The sequence below is a fragment of the Drosophila sechellia genome, chromosome 2R (assembly GCF_004382195.2).
Source record: "Drosophila sechellia strain sech25 chromosome 2R, ASM438219v1, whole genome shotgun sequence".
NCBI lineage: Eukaryota > Metazoa > Arthropoda > Insecta > Diptera > Drosophilidae > Drosophila > Drosophila sechellia.
The window spans coordinates 16871616-16889974 of NC_045950.1; the positions used below are offsets into that span (position 1 = coordinate 16871616).

Here is an 18359-nt window from a genome sequence, read left to right on the forward strand (position 1 = left end):
TATATGTCTTGAGACACTCAGAATTAAAGTATTTTTAGCTGCTTTTATCAGTATCAAGTTTTTATAAGTGATCATAAATCAAATTGAGAAAATATCTGCACATCTAGCTCTTTTATTTGTGCATCTAGCTAACTTTTAGCTACTCTCTACTCGGGGTGTGTTATCAACACGGAGCACTGTCACCTCTCTCTCTCTCTTCCGCTCTCACTATTTGTTTAATAATAACGGGCATAATGAAGAGCATTGTTCGCTTTGTCGCGTTCGTTGTTGTAGTAGTTGGTGGTGGTTTATGCGCTTTTGTTGCTATTTCTTATCACTCGCTCCTGCCTTCCCTCTCGCTCTTTTGCGCCAGCTGTTCCGGTAGCATTTTCAAAGGTGCGATCTCTCGCTATCTCTTTCATCTGCTACGCATGCGCAGCTGCCTGAGATTTTGGATTTTTGATTAGGTTCGCTTGTTATTGTTGCTGCGATTTTGTGCGAATTTCGGGCGCAATTTTAAGGCAGTTATCTTTTCGTTTAGACTATTTCATCCCTTTGGTATTTCCGTTTCGAAATTTGTTTGGTGACTTGCGCAAGTTTGAACACTTCTGGATGATAAGATTACCCGAAACTTTTCAATGCCCAGTAAATGAACGCCCATTCATGAACGCTCGGGGTCATAAAACAAATACACAGTGTTACACTGAAATTATGAGCAATCGACAGCAATTAGGCAATTGAATAATTGGTGCAAACACTATTAAAGCCATAAGAGTTCGATCGCCCACCCGTTCGTCGGTGAAAATAATTAAGGGGAGCCCACGATGTGTTTTCTCTTTTTTCACTATTGCCAATTTGAGATAGTTTCCAAATTGCGAAACTAACTGAAACAAGCACTGAGCCAAGTAAGCAAATTAAATCCACAAACAACTAATGAACGAAGTGCACTGAAACGAACAAATGAAAACAATGTTTCGCTTATGAAGGATCGAAATTCATAGAATAAAACCATTCAATACTGTATCTCGTTTAACATCTGTATGTTAAAACAAATTTTTACAACGCGCAGCACAAAATAAAATCGACAATAAATGCCATTTTCAAATGGGTATACAAACAAATCGTGTCCAAACGCAGAGTTTTAAATCATTAACACAATGTAAACTAAACAATCTGATTTGACTAATAATGGTTTGGGCCGAAAACTTTGAAAAGCACAATCAATTGTCATTTATTGACATTTGTTTATTTTACTTGCTTGCTGACGGCTATGCCCAACTTTTTGTTTATACGAAATGCCATGGCATTGACCCCCAAACTTTTCAGTGTGGAGCCTCACAAAATGAGACAGTTCTGGGGAGCTAGCGGAGTTGGAGTTCAGAGTGCACACGAATGGAATTTTGCCCCATTCGTTGTCAATGTAATTTGTCAGTTCAAAGACCCCGTGCAGCACGAGGACTCCGATTCCAACTACAACTAGTTGTCGTGCCATCCAGCCAGGATGCAAAAGGACCCCGAATCCTACGTGCAAGATGTTTACATGGCGGCGTCGCCCTGACAAATGTGCCAAGTGTGCGGACGTGCGCCCAGGTCCCAGTTCCCAGTACCCAGTACCCAGTTTTCCAGCTCCCAGTTACCGGATCCCAGCTCTTAGAGCCCAAAAACGCAGATCCCCGAGTCGAGTGCAGCTAAAAAAAATGTAATCAATGTATTTTTGTCACGTTAACGAAATGCACGAGCCTCGCAGCTCAGCTCAGTTCAGCCGGCGCAGCTGCCATAAAAGGACACTGAGAGAAGTGTGTCCTGTTTAGTTGCAAGTAACACCATATGGTTGTTACATAGATGTGCAATTTATAAATACCATGCAAGTGTGATCATATCCTAAGAATATTTCTAAGAACTATAAGTTGCAAGGCTTACATCTTGGAAACTAAAACTCATACAACTAACATCTTTTTTCTCAGTGTAGCTTCACTTCCTTCGTCACCGCTCGAACAAACATAAATTGTGTCTGTCTTCCATTCTGTTTGTCGAGCTGCCTGAATTTGCACGGCATGACAATAACAAAAACAACAACAACAACCATAGTAAGTACTAGTATGACTGCAACTACAACTACAACCGAGCTACAGATGACGGAGAAGAATGAGTCGAAATGCCGGGCAGAATGCACAAAGGATTGTCAGGGAGAAATGTCACGTCGTTTGGCAGCAATTATCCCCAGAGCCCAATGAGCATTGACTGAGCGAATGAGTCCTGCATCTGCGAAGGATTCCGGTTGAGATTTGGATGCTGAGACTGAGGCCCGAAATCTAGACGGCAGCTGCCAGACTTTGGCGCGAGCTACAATGCAATTGCCGTACAGTGAGCACTTGCTAAGGGTTGCAGATGCCGTGATTTACCTGAGTTCTGCCTGCCTTGAGAAGTTCACACAATATATAGTAATATACATTAAGAAAGCAACATAACTGACTGAGCCAAACTGTATTTCTCGACACTTCAAAAAGGATATTTGCCTCAGTTTCTTGAGTTATGCACATCAAGTTTTGTTCTGCCTGTTCCATAGCTCAATCCCATATAGCACATAGGTACTACGGGTATACATCCCTCTTTTCGGTGGCAGTGATGTGTGCCTTATGCCACGACTTCCTCCCCGAAAAAAAAGCAGAGCGATGAGCGAAGAAAACTTAAGTGCATTTGTGCCACTGCGAGTCGCGTCGTCTGCCAGCTGTCTGCACCCCTGCATTGCTATTGTTACCCCCATGTGTAATTAAGTCGAGCATTATTCGATATGCTGCACTGCTGAAATTTATGAGCACATGCATTTGCTGGCTATTTATAGACCGAACTAATGGCGCATCGCTTCTGGAGTTCATAACCTTACCTATGCATAACTTCGTTTGCCCACAGTCGAATGTTATCGAACTGGCACAATGGATGATTGGATTGCGATACTGTTCAGTGGGCCAGTGTCGAAAGAACTCTGGATTTATTTTGACAAATGGGGTTTCTATAGGTTTCTATTCGTGCGCGCTGTTGATGATTAATGGGGCAAGCCAACTTGAGTGGCATTTAACTATCGCTGTTATCTAAGGCATACTCAAATCGGCTAGTCCAAAGGCTCATAATACTAGTAGATAACGTGGATGCAGCCGTATGGCTGCAAGTATGTCGATAGTGCCGTTGTAACTTAGCTATGCCCTTCGTGATAATCAGCAAACTTTCAGAAGTTATGCAACAGATTAAAAAAGTGCTACATACCAAAATTCAAAGCTCTCATAATACAAGTTTTAGTGATAAAGGGTTTTTCTGAATGAAACGCTCTTGGGAAGAATGAGAAGTAGATGACTAAATTAAGAGTTCATTTAGAAAAGAAAGAGTCAGCTTAGCTCGGTTTCTGCGGCATATTTGCAGCATGACTTCAAAGAGCTATCTGTGAAAAGAAAACAATAACCAACACTCTCGGATGTCGTGAGTCACCGGCGAAGTTTCTGTGGGGCAGCGCGCGAAAGAGAGACGCCGCAGATCGCGAAGTGATTAACTTCTGTATTTGACAGTCTGAAATTCACCTTTCGAAGTGCCAAGTTTGCGGAAATCGTCGGTATAAGGAGTATGGGTAAATATTCGATAGCTCGGCGGATCGAAGCGGCGGAAACCCGACGCCTCCGCAGGCGCCTCAAGTTGCACTTGGTGCTGGCTCAGCTTTTTTTTTGCGGAGCTGCCTTCGTTATCGCCGCGTCTGTGTCATCAGAAGGCGCATCAGCAGCAGTAGAAGTGAAGAGCACGCGGCAGCAGTAAAGAAAATAATTTAACGACCGACCGACGTAGCGAAATCGAAATCGCGACTGGCAGAGAAAGATAGAAGATAGCAACAAGTCGCTGGCAGCCCGCTTGTTTACCTTGAGTTGGATGTTCGTGGCGGCGGAACCAGCAGAAACTCTAAACTTGCAGCTGCAACTCTTATCAGCAGCGCAGTGCATTGACATTGTTGCACTTGCTGTTGCTGCTGCTGGTGCTGGTGCTGCAGTTGTTGCTGCTGCTGCTGCTGCTGCTGCTGTTGCTGCTGCGGTTCTATTGAGCGCGTGGTCAAAGGCTTTTCAAAGACTTCGCAGCAAACAAGCATTAGCTAATTCGTCTGATTCAACTTTGAATGGAGGGTCTGTGAACATAAAGGCGTTGGTATACATGACTTTAGGTACTTTACTTCAACTTGGCGTTGAACGAGTGAAACTGCATCGCGCTTGTGGTGCTTTATTAAGTAGATTTTCTTTAAAAGAACTTAAGATATTTAAACGGATTTGTTTTACTTTCCTACGGCTGCTCAAGTACTTGTTAAACAGCTTAATACGCCTATTGTTTGTCCTCAAAGTTTATATTTTCTTTGAGAAAATCTGCCCTTTTTGTCGCACATGCCACCTTTCTCTCTGACTTGACCGCAGCGTGTTTATCCGCCTTAGCAAGCTGTGGGATTACCATGGATGTCCTTGCTCGCGAGTGGGCTGGCTGCTTATTAAGTCATAGCCAATGCTGAGGGCAAAGTTCAAAGGCACTTGGCGCCCACATAAGTATGCAACGCGCTCATGTTTGTCTAGAGCGGTGGATGCATCCTGCCCCGGCCGCACGTTGTTGTTCCTGCTGCAGCTGCTGCGGCTGCCTCTGTGTGCACTCTCATAATTTACTATTTTAGTAGCTTACACGCACACATACAGACACAGTGGAGGAGCGGCTTTGTTGACTTTTGTTTTAACGCCTCACTCACACACACACACACAGACGCACTCTCAGGACGAAGGACTCGCACTCATGCACATGCTTCACTTGACGCACATTGTTGTTTAAACTGGCGCTGGGGGTAAATCACACAATTTATAAGTGTGGACCAACAGAGCGGAGCTGGCCTATCTGCAAGAACAACAATGCGGCGATGGCGCCTGCCTTATATTAACAAGTCAAAAGAATGGAAGACCGCGAAAAGTGGAAGGATATAGGCGATGGGCGGCGGGTGGACGGAATAAAACTGTTGACAGTGCCGCGAAACAAGCGAAAAAACATTGCATAAACTCGGGCGCACGCATCCCGAATGAGTAAGTGAGATGGCCATGTGGCGAAAGAGATAGAGATGTTGTGGGTGCACAACGGTGAAAGGATAAAAGGGGGGTGTGGGGGGCTAGCGGCACTGGGCGACAGCGAACACTTAACAAAGTCTGTCCAGCTTTTAAGTGTGAAATGAAGTAGAAAATTGCACTGTACAACAAATGCTTATAATTCCCAAGTGGTTATTCATGGGAACTACATATGATCTATCGGTTAAGCATTTATTTAGGTAAAATTTAAAAGTGGTACCGATTTTAAATGTTTTATTTTTAGTGTATAAATGTATTTATGCTGCGGCATGTAATACCATGGCAGCTCGCGAGTTGGCGCTTTAAGAAGGCCGCCGAAAGCAAAATTCTTTTCACTTTGCCATTATGCGGCTGGTATAAAAGGGGGGACGAGGGATTGGCGGGCTTTGGAGGATGTCTGGTGGGGGGTTTTTTGGGGGAGGGGGTCAGAGGGAGCGCGTTCTGTGCAATAACATATGTTTTCGGAGGCAGCGAGGATTATGTAACAACTCGCTGCATTTGAACAATGTTTACCCCCCGGCCCCATCCCCCCTACCATCCGTTGTTCTGTCCAGCAGCGAAAAGAAATGTGGTGGCATTGGGGGGGCTTGAGGGGGCGGGACTGGATGTGCTTGTGTGCGTGGCAAAGCCAAAATATTTGAACAATTTGCGCTGTAGATTTCTTTGGCAGCCGCAAAAGAGAAGCTAACAGCCTTCGCTTTACATGTGTGTGTGTGTGTGCGTAGCAAAGAAAGTGTGAGAGCGTGAGTGTCGCATCCTTTCGCCGCTCTCTCTCGCTCCATCTGGCCCTCTTTGTCGCACTCGCACACGCACAGACTGCACTCGTTTAGCATCGTTAAGCTTTCCACTTTCCGCTTTTGTATGCCGGGCCACATTTTTCGTGCTAATATCGTTAAAATGTTATTACAACGTAGTTTTTGCTTTAAACTTCCCGCCTTCCCCTGGCCTGCTGACATCCTGCCGCTCTCGTCCTTTCTGTTGGAAAATTATCGTTAGCTCTCCGTTCCAACCGCCCCCCCTGGATATTCTTTCATGTTTCTGGGCTGGATTTTCGCTACATCGTGTAAAATTAATTGAATGTAGCTGCAGCACTGAGCCAGTGCAGCCAGATGGCCAGAAGCGGATATAAGCCAGGATCTGGCCAGCTAGCCAGCCAGTGGGCCATGTAATTTAGATGCTCGGCTGCCAAGCCAACTTAAGTGCAGCCTTAGTTAACCCTTCCAAACTGTGTGTTTCAGATCAAAAAAAAAAAAATGTCCGTAATCATAACAAATAATCTTTTTCGATAGCTGTAAATGTGCCTCAATTGTTTGCTGTGAGTTTTTATACGAAAGTTGATTGATATAGAACCTTTTTTTCTTTACTGAGTAGTACTTAAACAATTTAAACGCATTGACATTATTCACAATTGCCTATATTTTATTTTATATTTATTATTTCTTTTCCTGCTTAAATGAGAAGGCGAGAAATTGAATTTTTGTTGGTAAACATTTTATTGGTCGATTGGCCATTATTTTTTTGAAGTTAAACAAACCTATTGCATGTTCAGAAAGTTATTTACATAACACTTTTTTTTCTGGCAGTAGTTTAAGTTGTCAAAAAATAAATAAAAAACGATTTCGAATCCAATGCTGTTACGCGTAATGAAAATGTAATTTTGATTGGGTGAAAATGAATTAAAGTTGTGCACACGTTTTATATCCTTTTTATTTCGCTTTTTACCGCGAATCATCGCAATCAGAAAGTTATTATAGATTAAATAGGGAAAAAACTGGTTTCCCACGTTCTCTTTTATGCAGACTGCAATAAAAATGCAATACCTTTTTGCCGCGCTGAAAAAATATGTTTGTTGCAAGCAAATAAAAGTGAATGGAGAGAATAGGGTTTAATTTCCATACAAGACCCAATGGCTCCGCATACCTTAAATGTTTGTTCGAGGAGTTCATTTGTAAATGGCTCAGCTTGAAGAGCCATAATGCCTTATCAGACGACCCCGATTGTTTGCCCATCTCGAGCTCGAACTCCACCTGGCCTATCTTATCGGGCAGCCCCAAAAACCCCTCCATTTCCGCATTTTTCTTTTTTTTAATATATTTTCAAGTCCGCTATGCGATCATGAGCGATGTGCTCCCCATTTGCTGTGACAAATATTGATTTATGCTTTAAGCTTTCAGCGTTTGCCGTGCTGCATCGCAGCGTTCTGGAGCATATCAAATATTTGCTTAAATACAGCAAAGGCAAGCTTATTTTTCTGCGGGCAAATGAACTAAGCTGCGTACCCGGAATGGGTGGGCGTGGCAGGCGGGTGGGCGTTTGTTTTTCACTCGCATTGCAAGACAAACATGGCAGCTAGCAATAAGGAGTTTTCCATGAAAATTTCGCTCCATTCAACAGCCTTCGTCCGGCGGCAGGATAAATGATTTCGCCAACTTTTTCTGCTGCGACGGCTTCTGCCTCATACAATTTCTCTGCTCAGACGTAATTTAATGATGAATTTTCCTGGTACACAGCAAATTAAGATCGAGGAGTTCAAGTTCAAGGCGCCTCAAGAAGTCAGTTTAGCTAAGTGTAAATATTATTTAATTCTATAAGTATCTCAAAAGCCCACAAAGTGATGTATATAAAATACATGTAAAGCTTGTATGAATATATATGATTATTTTTTATAGTGTAAAGTTGAGGTCCAAACGTGGGCGTTTTGTGGGCGTGCGATTGCGTGTCTTCAGAAATTATAATCCATACAAGAGGAGAGAACAAACTGCTGGCCGGAGAGGCAAATGGGAAAAGAGGCTGCAGTGGCGGGGATGGATCTGCCATTCGTGAATGCTTATTTATATATTTCCCTATCTGCGATGAAAAGTGAACTATCATTCAGTGGGCCCTGACCAAGAAGCGCTCAACTGAGACGCCAGCGGCGTGTGCCAAGACCTCCTCGCCACCCCACCCCCAAGGACCTAGCGCGTCCAACCCTTATCCTGGCACCTATTCCCCCGAAGGATCCCACCCCTCCGCCTGCCATATTCTGCGTAGGCGCCGCGAAGCGTGGCCAGACAGACGGCTGGCAGGCGTTAGGACACGCGTCCTTTTTCCCAACTACCATATACCACCGATACTCTTGTTGCTCTCCTTGTGCTAGCATTCGGGCTAAAAAAGTTTTCCGGTTGTGGGCTTCCTGTCCCAAGGAAATAAATGTCAGCACAACAGCTGCAGATCCTCACGTCCGCCGGCCGAAGAAATCATTAGTACGGAAATTCAGGACATCAACTTTATTTCTATGGAGTTAGGATTCAGAGGTATGCTAATAATAAATATATAAATACTATACTCACTCTCAGTAAAGGTTTTTTATTGTAGAGCATTTAAGGTTCGGCATTTATATTTCTAAAATTTTGCAAATGTTTTCTTTGGCTTATCTAATCCAGGATGTGAACACGTATTAAATACTTTGGAATGCACCTTTTCCATTCAAATCTTATCATTTCTACTTTTGTCACACGAACACACAAAATATACGTGAATTTTGGATTCTATTGTGTGAGGATAAGTTTTGTGGCGTTTATCTTTTGGGGCCCGCAGCTTTCACATCGAATCCGATTGTAATATTATGTGTTTTTGTCGTTTTCGGGGATTTTCAGGAGCCTCGCCAAAGCCCTCAACTTCCGAGCCAGCATCTTTCACGGGCTTCCCCTGCATGCACAGAGAACTATTTAACTAAATTAAATCAAAATATTATATTATATATTATTATAATATATTGCATATTTATAACTTTATTAAAGCACCAGAATATTAAGCATATGTAATATACACCTTGTTATTTATATTATATTACAAAACTCACCATTTCCACCTTCTTTTTTAACGTGTGTGGGGATATTTTTCACACATCCTTTGCCATCAATCAAAACTGCGTGAAATCAAGAATTTATGCCTCATTGGCAGCCGGGGCACGCTCGAGCGCATTGAGCAGATAAAAGCAGACGCCGCAGCAGGTCGACACCGGGAGATCGCATAAAAGCTACCCACAAAGGGCGCGCTTAATGTATGCGCAGTGTGGTGGGCGTGGCAGGCGCATAGGCAACCGCAAGGCAACAAAAACACACATTTTATTAAGCGACAAACACGGGCGAGATGTCGCTGTCCAGCGGCAGGATGACCCAACACCCACACTTGGGGCGACTCGGACTTTGGGGAATCCTGGCCGGTGACCACAAGTCAGATGCACGTGTAGGCCCAACGCAGGGATGTGGGCGGTGGCTCATGGGGGCGGGGCATAAAAATTGCATGGACCCAAAGTTGATTTGAATGTGGCCCCTGAGTCAGGACCCCTGAGCAGTGCTAACTTAGTTAAATATTACCACACCGCAGAGCATTTGCAATGCAGCCACCCGTATCCCGAGCACCAACTGTGGTTTTTACAGGCGATGTGGCACGTGTCAGAGGCAACTTAGGTGGTGTGTGAGAAATAATAGTATATAAAACAACTTTTAAATAAGCTTTAAAACAGTGCATATTCATATACACAGTGAAGTTCTTTTGAGTTGATCAGTTGTAATTGCTCAGTAATTTATTGTTATCCCACCATCCCATCGACATGATAAGAAACAAGTTCCTAATTTCATTTGCAGCGAAATGAGGGCTGTTGCCAGTAGATTTCCCAACTCCCATAGTCCAGGTGCTCAGTGAGTGGCATCGAAAGTAACGGACAACTGCTGTCTGCCACCAATAGTTGCCACCACTATGAGCTGGGCAAACATTTCAACCCTCCGAGGAGGCGAAATCAACGCACGGCAGATGTGCGAGAGCTCGGCGATCGAGGCGCAGGACATGTTCCGTGTCGCAGGACATATGCGGGATATCCCGTGAGCGCTCTCCCTTTTTTTCGTAGATCCACCCTGGGCAGCACCGAAAATGTTTGTTTGATTACCAGTCAGCGTGGAGAGGGGCTGGGGCAGGAACTTATCTAAATTCCCAGTTCGGTCGGGTTGAGTGGGTTCGGTGTGCTGGTGTGTATTGTTGTTGCACTTTCTGTACAGTTATTGTTGTTTGTTGTGTGGCAGCTCCTGTTTGCATATTTCCATATGCTGCGCGTTTCCTTGATGAAAATTTAAAGCATAAATTCCAGCTTTTTGTTTCATGGCAATGTTTGCCAAATGCACAAGGCAAATAAAATGCGCAACACACATGCTTAAATGCACTCGCAACTGCGGTTGCAGTTGCCTAACAATTGTCAATGAAATATTTGCTAGTTTTTAAATCGTTAAAATTTGTCGTCATACTTTCGCATCAGTTGGACAAAACAAAAAAGGAAAACATTTCGAATTCATCATCACTTCTCGATAGATTTAGCCAGGCTAATCTTTTTCGAACTTTTTAAATTGGGAAATGGGATACACAACTGCACTTAATTTATGTAAATCGTTTATTTTCCAGTTAGGTATGGCTTGAGGAATTCCAGCAGAGCCGAATCCTTCGAAATTAGGAAACGAAAGAGGCTTAGAAGACTGGTCTGCTGACCTTCTTTTGCCTTATCCTCTAAGCGGAAATTGTTAAGCAACTCACTTGGCCTTAGCGCGTCCATTCACTTACCCACTCATTCATTCACTCACCAACTTATTCCTGCCTTGATTCATTCAGTTATTCGTTGGTCATGCAAATCCCTGGCACACAAATTTACACCTTGGGTGCAGTTTGCAAAGCCCCGGGATAATCCGCATTAGTTGCAGAATGCAGACGGCCACACAGATTCGGATTCGGATCCGGAATGAGACCGGAGCAGGAGCCGATCCGACAGGACCATGTGGCTATAGGGCTTAGTCTCCTCTCCCCTCTCCTCCCCCGCTAACTGGTCATATTACGCTATTTGTGCCACTCGTGTGGAAAGGGGCAAAGGCAAATTGAATCGTGTTTTGTCGAGCATTTCATTCCGGAATTTGTCAAATGTCGAAAATGTGCAGACTGGCTTCGATTCAGAAAGTCCTAAAAACCCCAAACAGAAACAGAAACCAATAAAATATGTATGTTTTGTCCATCACCCTCCATAGCCCACTGACCATTGCCCACAGCCCATTGGCCCTTGCATATTGCAATTTTAATTTTTCAATTCATTTTATGTTGAATATCTGACTGAGTCGATGTTTTTACGCCCCGGCAACTGGAGTCGCAGCCGCAGGGGTGCCACAAATAACAAATTGCTTGTCATTGGCACTGCCAATAGGACCCAGGACCTCCCCTCCCCCTCCACAAGGATAGTATCCAAGTCCAAGACCCCTTCCTCGAAAGCCTTTAGACAGGGCTTTTACAATTTGAATCTCGATTAGAATTCATTGAGTTGCCGACATTAGTTAGCCAGTAGCCTGTAAGAAAGCACAGTGGTTTGAAGTGGAGAGTGTAGTGCTTTGCTTTTAAAAATAATCAATCTAGAAAATGCATCAATTTTTAAAAGCATTTCGAGGTAAGAAGTTGAAAAGATGTGGTAACTATTTTTTATTCAGCTTTAAGTTCGAGCTGCTGTACGAGGCCCAGCACCTTTCGCCTCTGCAGTTTATCATTGGGTGTTTTTGGCAGACTGTCGAGGAAATACACACCTCCCCGAATGTGGTAGGCTCCGCTCAAGTGTCGCTCCACAATGTTTCGAATGTGATCCGCCGTAAGGCGTTCGCCTTCCGGACTTTTGGTGCGGACTACGGCACAGGCCGTGAGATTGGTGGTCACCTCGTCGGGTATGCCGAAGACACAGGTCTCACTGACGCCGGGCAACCTGAGGATGAACTCCTCGATCTGCTCGGGATAGATCTGGAAGTTGTTGAACTTGAAGACGTCGGTGTCACGGGTCTGGATGTACAGATAGCCCTCGCTGTCAAGGTAACCGATGTCTCCCGTGCGGAACCACATGCCGTCGGAGCTGAGGGCTCTTCGAGTGGCATCCGGGTTTCGGTAGTAACCGTCCCACTTGAACCGCAAACGAGCGTAGATGATGCCCACTTCATTGATGCCAAGTGGCATCTTCAGTTTGTCCAGCACCCGCAACTCCACATTCCGCATGACCTTGCCATCGCAACCCACTGGTCCACCCACGTTTTTGCTCAGTCCGCCCATCTCGGACAGCCCGTAGCCCACAACGAATCTCTGGTTACCAATCAACTCGTACATCCTGCGAGACACCGCCTTGCACACTTTGGATCCAGCTCCAATCAGAACCCGTATGGATTGGAGCTGGGCCTTTAGTTCCATCACATCACTGTCATGCTTGGAGAGCAGGGCAATCTGATGGGAGGCCAGGAACAGGAAGGTCACCTTGTGTCTCGCCACCAGTTGGAGCAGGTACTCCACACTGTATGGACGATTGGTGATTATACGACGACAGCCGTTGAGGAGCGAGGCCAGAAGAATTATGGTTCCCGATATCCAGTAGAGGGGACTGAACGACAGCAGCACGCTATCCCGGGTGTAGGTGTTCGGACTGTAAGGAGATAGAATTATTGATCATTTTATTAATAATTAAATAGATATACTAATCGTTTTAATTGCTTAGAAATTTAATCATTAAGATATGAAGTCATAGTTAAATGAAAACATACTTCTTGCAATTACAGAGTAAACTTCGATGGGATCGGGTGACGCCTTTTGGCATTCCCGTGGTTCCCGAGGAGCACACAATTAATGCGGTGTGATCGCCATGTAGTTTTGGACAAGGATACCTAAAATTAGGAAAAATAATTAGAATGGATTTAGTTCATCGCGAAGTACACAGAAACTTACGCGGCTGCTGTAATGCAATCATCATCATTAAGGAGCACACTTATGTCAAGCACTCCTTCTAATTTTCCATTGACCAGAAAGATCTTGGCCGGGCTTTTTAGTTTTCCATTGACCGTCTTTATTATATGGTAGTTCTCTACATCGCAGAAGATAACCCTTGGCTCGGTAATGTCGTACATGTATTTGACAGTCTCTGAGAAGGAATTTAAGAACATCATGATAGTAAACATACTAAAGTAAGTATGGGAGTTTTGGTTCTCACCCTCAGTAAACTCCGGATGCAGTGGATTGATAGGGATGCCACGGAGCAGAGCCGCAATTATCACACTGGTTAGATACGTCGAATTATTGGCCGATATGCCAACGACATCGCCCCTCCGCAGACCCAATCTCTTGAAGGCCTGTGCGATGCGGGCACTCTGCTGAGCCAGCTGGGCTCCGGTGAGCTCCTGGCCCGTGGGATCGCAGGTTTGCATCACCTGATCGGCGTTGATCTGCAGCACGCGCATGATGACCTCGCCCAGGGTCATCTCCGGACCGTAGAAGTCCTTGCCACGCGGTCCAAACCAAGTCCGCGAAGCGGCATCGTAGTGCACCTCACAGCTCATAGTGCTTTCCAACGCCCGGCGATCGAATAAGTGCTTTATTGCGACTCATTTGGGTTTTATATGGCTCGGGGAGTACGGAAAACAAAGTGGAGCTGTTAATTAGTCGGACACGGCAAGACATCGATGCTTGTCGCCAGTGTCAACTAAAATAGATGCTGATTTACTCATTGGCAAGTCGGAGCCGCCTCTGTGTCCCGCTAATCAAATCGAGCTCTCCAGCAGACATGGAAACTTTTTTATTTCATTTGCAGTTCTTCTGATGATTCACTGTGTTTACATTTATTAAACACGATTATAAACAACGCATGTATATTTAGCACAAATCTTATCTCACAGATGCGTGGTTGCCTCGCTCAACTGCGACCAGATCTTCCTGCGCTGCACCTTGCTGTTCTGCGTCTTTGGCAGATTGTCCACAAAGAAGACTCCTCCGCGGATGTGGAAGGCATCGCTCAGATGTTGTGACACAACTCCCTTGACATCCGCCTCGGTCAGCTTGGCACCCAGTTCATCCTCATTTCGGATCACGGCACAGGCTGTGAGATTGGTGGACACCTCATCGGGAATTCCGAAGACGGCCACTTCATGGACTCCGGGCAGATGGAGAATCACGTCCTCGATCTGCTTGGGATAAATGGGGAAGTGATTGTACTTGAAGACATCGGTGTCACGCGACTGGAAGTGCAGGCATCCCTCATCGTCAAAGTATCCATGATCGCCAGTGAGCAGCCACTTGCCGTCGGGCGTGACGGTCACCTGGGTCTCCTGCGGATTGTGATAGTAGCCGCCCCAGCGATGGTTGAGCCTCACCAGGATCTGGCCCGTTTGGTTGGGGCCCAAGGACTGACCGTGTGGGTTCACCACACGGACCTGGACATTTCGCAGCAACTTGCCCTCGCTGCCCAGTGGACCTCCCACATTCTTGGAGATTCCTCCGGTCTCGGTGAGACCGTAGAGCACGGCGAATCTGTTCGCACCCAGTAGCTCGTACAACTGCCGCCAGATGCCCATCGGTACCTTCGAGCCACTGCACACGAAGGACTGGACGCACTGCATCTTGGCTGCTAACTCCTGTCTCTCGGGGCTCTTGGCCAGCAGAGCCATGTGGTGGGGCACACTGAGCACGAAGCTAACCTGGTGTCGTTCCACGAGGTCTGCGAAGTACGCCACGCTGAAAGGACAATTGGTGATGATCCTGCGACATCCATTGACCAGCGAAGCGAGCAGGGTGAAGATGCAGCTGATCCAATAGAGCGGACTGAAGCAGAACAGCACTGTATCCGAGGTGAAGAGCTGAGGGCTGTTTAATATCCATTAGGGGTCACATTTCTCAAATGCTCTTGCCACATTCTACTCACATTTTGGCACTGTTAAGCAAACTGCGATGCGAACGGGTTACGCCCTTTGGCAAACCGGTTACTCCCGAGGAGGTGATGATGAAGGCCGTATCATCGCCACACAAATGGCGGCAGGCAAAGCTGGAAGATCAGGACTAGCTTGAGAGTTCTCACTTTGAACATCTGGTTTCAGAAATACCTACAGTGTTTTCTCATCGTATCCAGTGCAGCCATCTGCAAGCAGATCCTGAATGTTACGCACTCCTGGCAGAGTTCCAGTGAGCAGGATGATCTCCGTCTTGAACTTGAGACTGCTTTTGACCGCGCTCAAGGTCTGGAAGTTGTCCAGGTCGCAGAAGATCACCTTGGGCTTCGTGATCTCGAACATGTAGGCCGTGGTTTCTGCGTATGAAGTTGAACATTTAACTAGTTTTATAAATATATATATGGCTTCTTCTACCCGCATCAAAGTCCGGATGCAGTGGGTTGATGGGTGTGCCATTCAGCAGGGCTGCGATGACCACTTCGGTGAGATAGGTGGTGTTTTTGGCCGAAATGCCAACCACATCGCCGCGTTGCAGCTTCAATCGTTGAAAGGCGTGGGCCAACCGACGACTTTGCTCCAGCAACTGACCACCGGTGAGCTCCTCGCCCGTGGGTTCATACACCTCCATCACCTTGTCCGAGTACAGACGCAGGATGATCAGCGCCACCTCGCCCAGCGTCATATCCGGACCGTAGTACTCCTTGTCCTTTGGCCCAGACCATATTTTCTCGAAACTGTCGTACTTGGTGGCCGCCATTTGGCTCTCTCTGCGTTCTGGATTCCTTTTGGCCGATGGATTGGACAAAACACGACTTCCGTACACATCAACTGAGTTTCGGCGAGAGTGGCCTGGCCTATATATACAGTCGGCACTGGGGAGGTGCTAGAACTAGATGTTCGATCTGCTAATTAGTTGGACACGTTCTCCATGCCCACATACACATACCTTCTACCCGCTTCCATGGGCAGCGCTCCTAATGAACTTTGCCGACTGTTGGCGCTGCCAAATTATCAGGTGAGTTTGGGGTGCATCCCATGGTCCAGGTTACTGAGATTGTCCAGGTTACTGAGATTGGTCCCGAAAAGGATGTCATAGGCCGCTCTTCCAGCTTTAGAAAATATGATTCGCAAAAACATTCGAATAGTTAATGCTAAGGTTATATAATATCCCCAAAATCAGTTGAAAGCTTGTTTCTTTAGGAAAATAGATAAGAATCCTTAGTCTTCTAGATTCATTCCATTTCACATAGTTTCGAACCACTGCGCCAGTTGAAACCCAGTCCACGGCCGTTGCATGGCAATTGCATAATTTCCACGATTAAACACGGTTTGAGCTCCGTTCACTTTTGCCCATCTCTGCTCCCTGACTGCGTCCGCTCCATTTCCTATATCCTTGCCATATCCTTGCTCTGCGGCTGTCTCCACGTGCCACGATTCCTGGTCCTTGTTGCGTCGCTCCGTCTGGCCAGGTGAATGGATATATACGCATCGCAGCCGTACTCGTATTCGTATAACTGCCATGTGCAACCGCAGAGAGATAGAGTCGCATCCTTGATGGGCACACGCTTCATTTGCGTGCTTAGTTAGGAAATCAAGCGTATGGCTGCAGGACAAGTGGGCGGAATGGCGGTGATGGGGCGGCACTTAAAATGCAAGGTGCATCCACCTGGATGGGTGGTGGGTGTTGGCTTAAACTTCGATTCGAGGCCGGGACTAAAAGTTTCCCAGCATCGGCGGACGGAAGTTCCGGGGCGTTTGGAGATAGTTCGCCGGGCTGAGTGAAAAACTCGGATTTCGCTTGCCGCCGCAGCTGGATTCATCGATTTCACTTAAATTCTTGTGATGCAAAAATAAACTAAATTAATTACATGGCCGGCAGAAATGTGCAACAAACCAGCTTTGGCTGAAGAGGTGCAAAAGTGGTGGCGCGGTCTGATCAGCGACTAAGAAAAGTTTCGCGAAACTTTTTTATGGCCATTTTATGACCCAATCTCGCCTTGGGAGCAAAACAGGGCTATTCTGCTGCTAGCAACTTGGTCCACATTTAACTAACTTCAAATCTCGGCAATTAACTGAAAGTCACCAGCCGGGGAACTGGGGACTTGGCAAATGTAATCAGGCTCAACATTATAATTAACCGCAAAATGCAGTTACGAGTCTATTTTTTTTTTACCATCCACCCCCCTGAACAACGTAGAGAACTCCATTCCGCTGGCCGTCTATTAAAACTTTTACGACAAGTAGGCGAAAAAAAATTACTTAATTAAAATGATTGACTAAACAGAAAAGTTTGTACGAAATCATTTTTGCTTTTTTTCCCTCCGCCATCCGCAACTAGCTGGGCATACTTTTCCGGAACAATAGTTTCTTCCGGTTGTGGTGAGCTCCTCTATATATACCATCCCGCTCGCACAGTAGCCCTTGCTCTTTTGCGCTTATTTATTGTTTGCCGTTTGCCCGGAGGCAGTGAGATTTTTCTGTAGGAAATGTTTGGAGTGGAGGTCTCCCCGCAAAAACCTTAGAGATGCGACAGCAGCTTGTTGTTCATCTAACAAATTAACGAACGCCTCGAGTATTGTTGCGTGCTATCCCCCTCTCTTTCGACTGGCATCTGCCCGTCTCTTTCCATTCCCTTTCGACCGAGGCAGAAAACTTTGAAGTGTTAATGAATTGAGCGGGATGGCGAGATGGGTGGTTAAAAAAAAGGTGTGGGGAGGGGGGGTTCTGTTTTGGCCAGAGTAATGACCGTTGGCCGCATTTGTGGTCGATTTTCTGGTAATTGAAATTATGATTTAATTTAATTTACCGCAAAAGTGTTGACAGTTAGATAAGAATCAGGAGTAAAAGTCGAGGAAAAGAAGAAAAAAGAACACAGACTGAAAGGAAGTAAACTTAATATCCTTAAGTGTGCGAACATCATTAAAATCCTTTAGTCAAGGCGCATCAAGTAAAAAAATACGTATCTTAAAGCTAAAAGAACTTATGCAGAACATCAACAAATTTAGTTGTAATTAAGACTTAAGTTAAATTGTTTAGGATGATTATAACAGCTTTAGATGTAATTGAAGTGTTTAAAACGTCGTATCTTTAAACTCACGATTCGAACGTCATTAGGCATGTAATTAAATTAATTATCTCAAATTATATTCAAGGTGGTAAGCGGCAGTACAGCTGATTCGAGGACAGCCTGAATAATTCCAATGGAATTATGCAACGTGGCATTTAATAATTCACAAGTGAGAGATGTGTTTTAGGCGTCATTACAAATCGTTACAGCACTAATAATCCGTCCAAATGACTCATTAACAATTAATTAGGGCGCCTTATAGATGCTCTCGAGTGTTTTTGTTCGCACACATGTACGCACACACACGTCCGTAGACAAACACACACCCATAAGCATAACGAATGTCCTGGAAAACGGAGGTCCTATTTTACTGCACTTTCCAAGTCGCCTGCTTGTGTATGTGTGTGTGCTGGCCACAAAACCAATTACACACTCGAT

At 45.4% G+C, this 18359-nt stretch overlaps 2 protein-coding genes across 2 annotated transcripts; both read right to left on the reverse strand.

Annotated features, from left to right (window-relative positions):
* Positions 1-11573: 11573 nt before the first annotated feature.
* On the reverse strand, positions 11574-13503 carry LOC6615257 (luciferin 4-monooxygenase). The gene is made up of 4 exons (XM_002039627.2): positions 13126-13503; positions 12864-13056; positions 12683-12802; positions 11574-12564 (listed from the first exon to the last, which is right to left on the reverse strand). The coding sequence occupies exons 1-4, from the start codon at positions 13469-13471 to the stop codon at positions 11589-11591; spliced, it is 1635 nt and encodes a 544-aa protein (XP_002039663.1). The 5' UTR covers positions 13472-13503; the 3' UTR covers positions 11574-11588.
* Positions 13504-13685: 182 nt separating this feature from the next.
* Positions 13686-15681, reverse strand: LOC6615258 (luciferin 4-monooxygenase). Its single transcript, XM_002039628.2, has 4 exons — positions 15269-15681; positions 15012-15210; positions 14830-14949; positions 13686-14771 (listed from the first exon to the last, which is right to left on the reverse strand). The coding sequence occupies exons 1-4, from the start codon at positions 15609-15611 to the stop codon at positions 13802-13804; spliced, it is 1632 nt and encodes a 543-aa protein (XP_002039664.1). The 5' UTR covers positions 15612-15681; the 3' UTR covers positions 13686-13801.
* Between the last annotated feature and the right edge of the window lie 2678 nt (positions 15682-18359).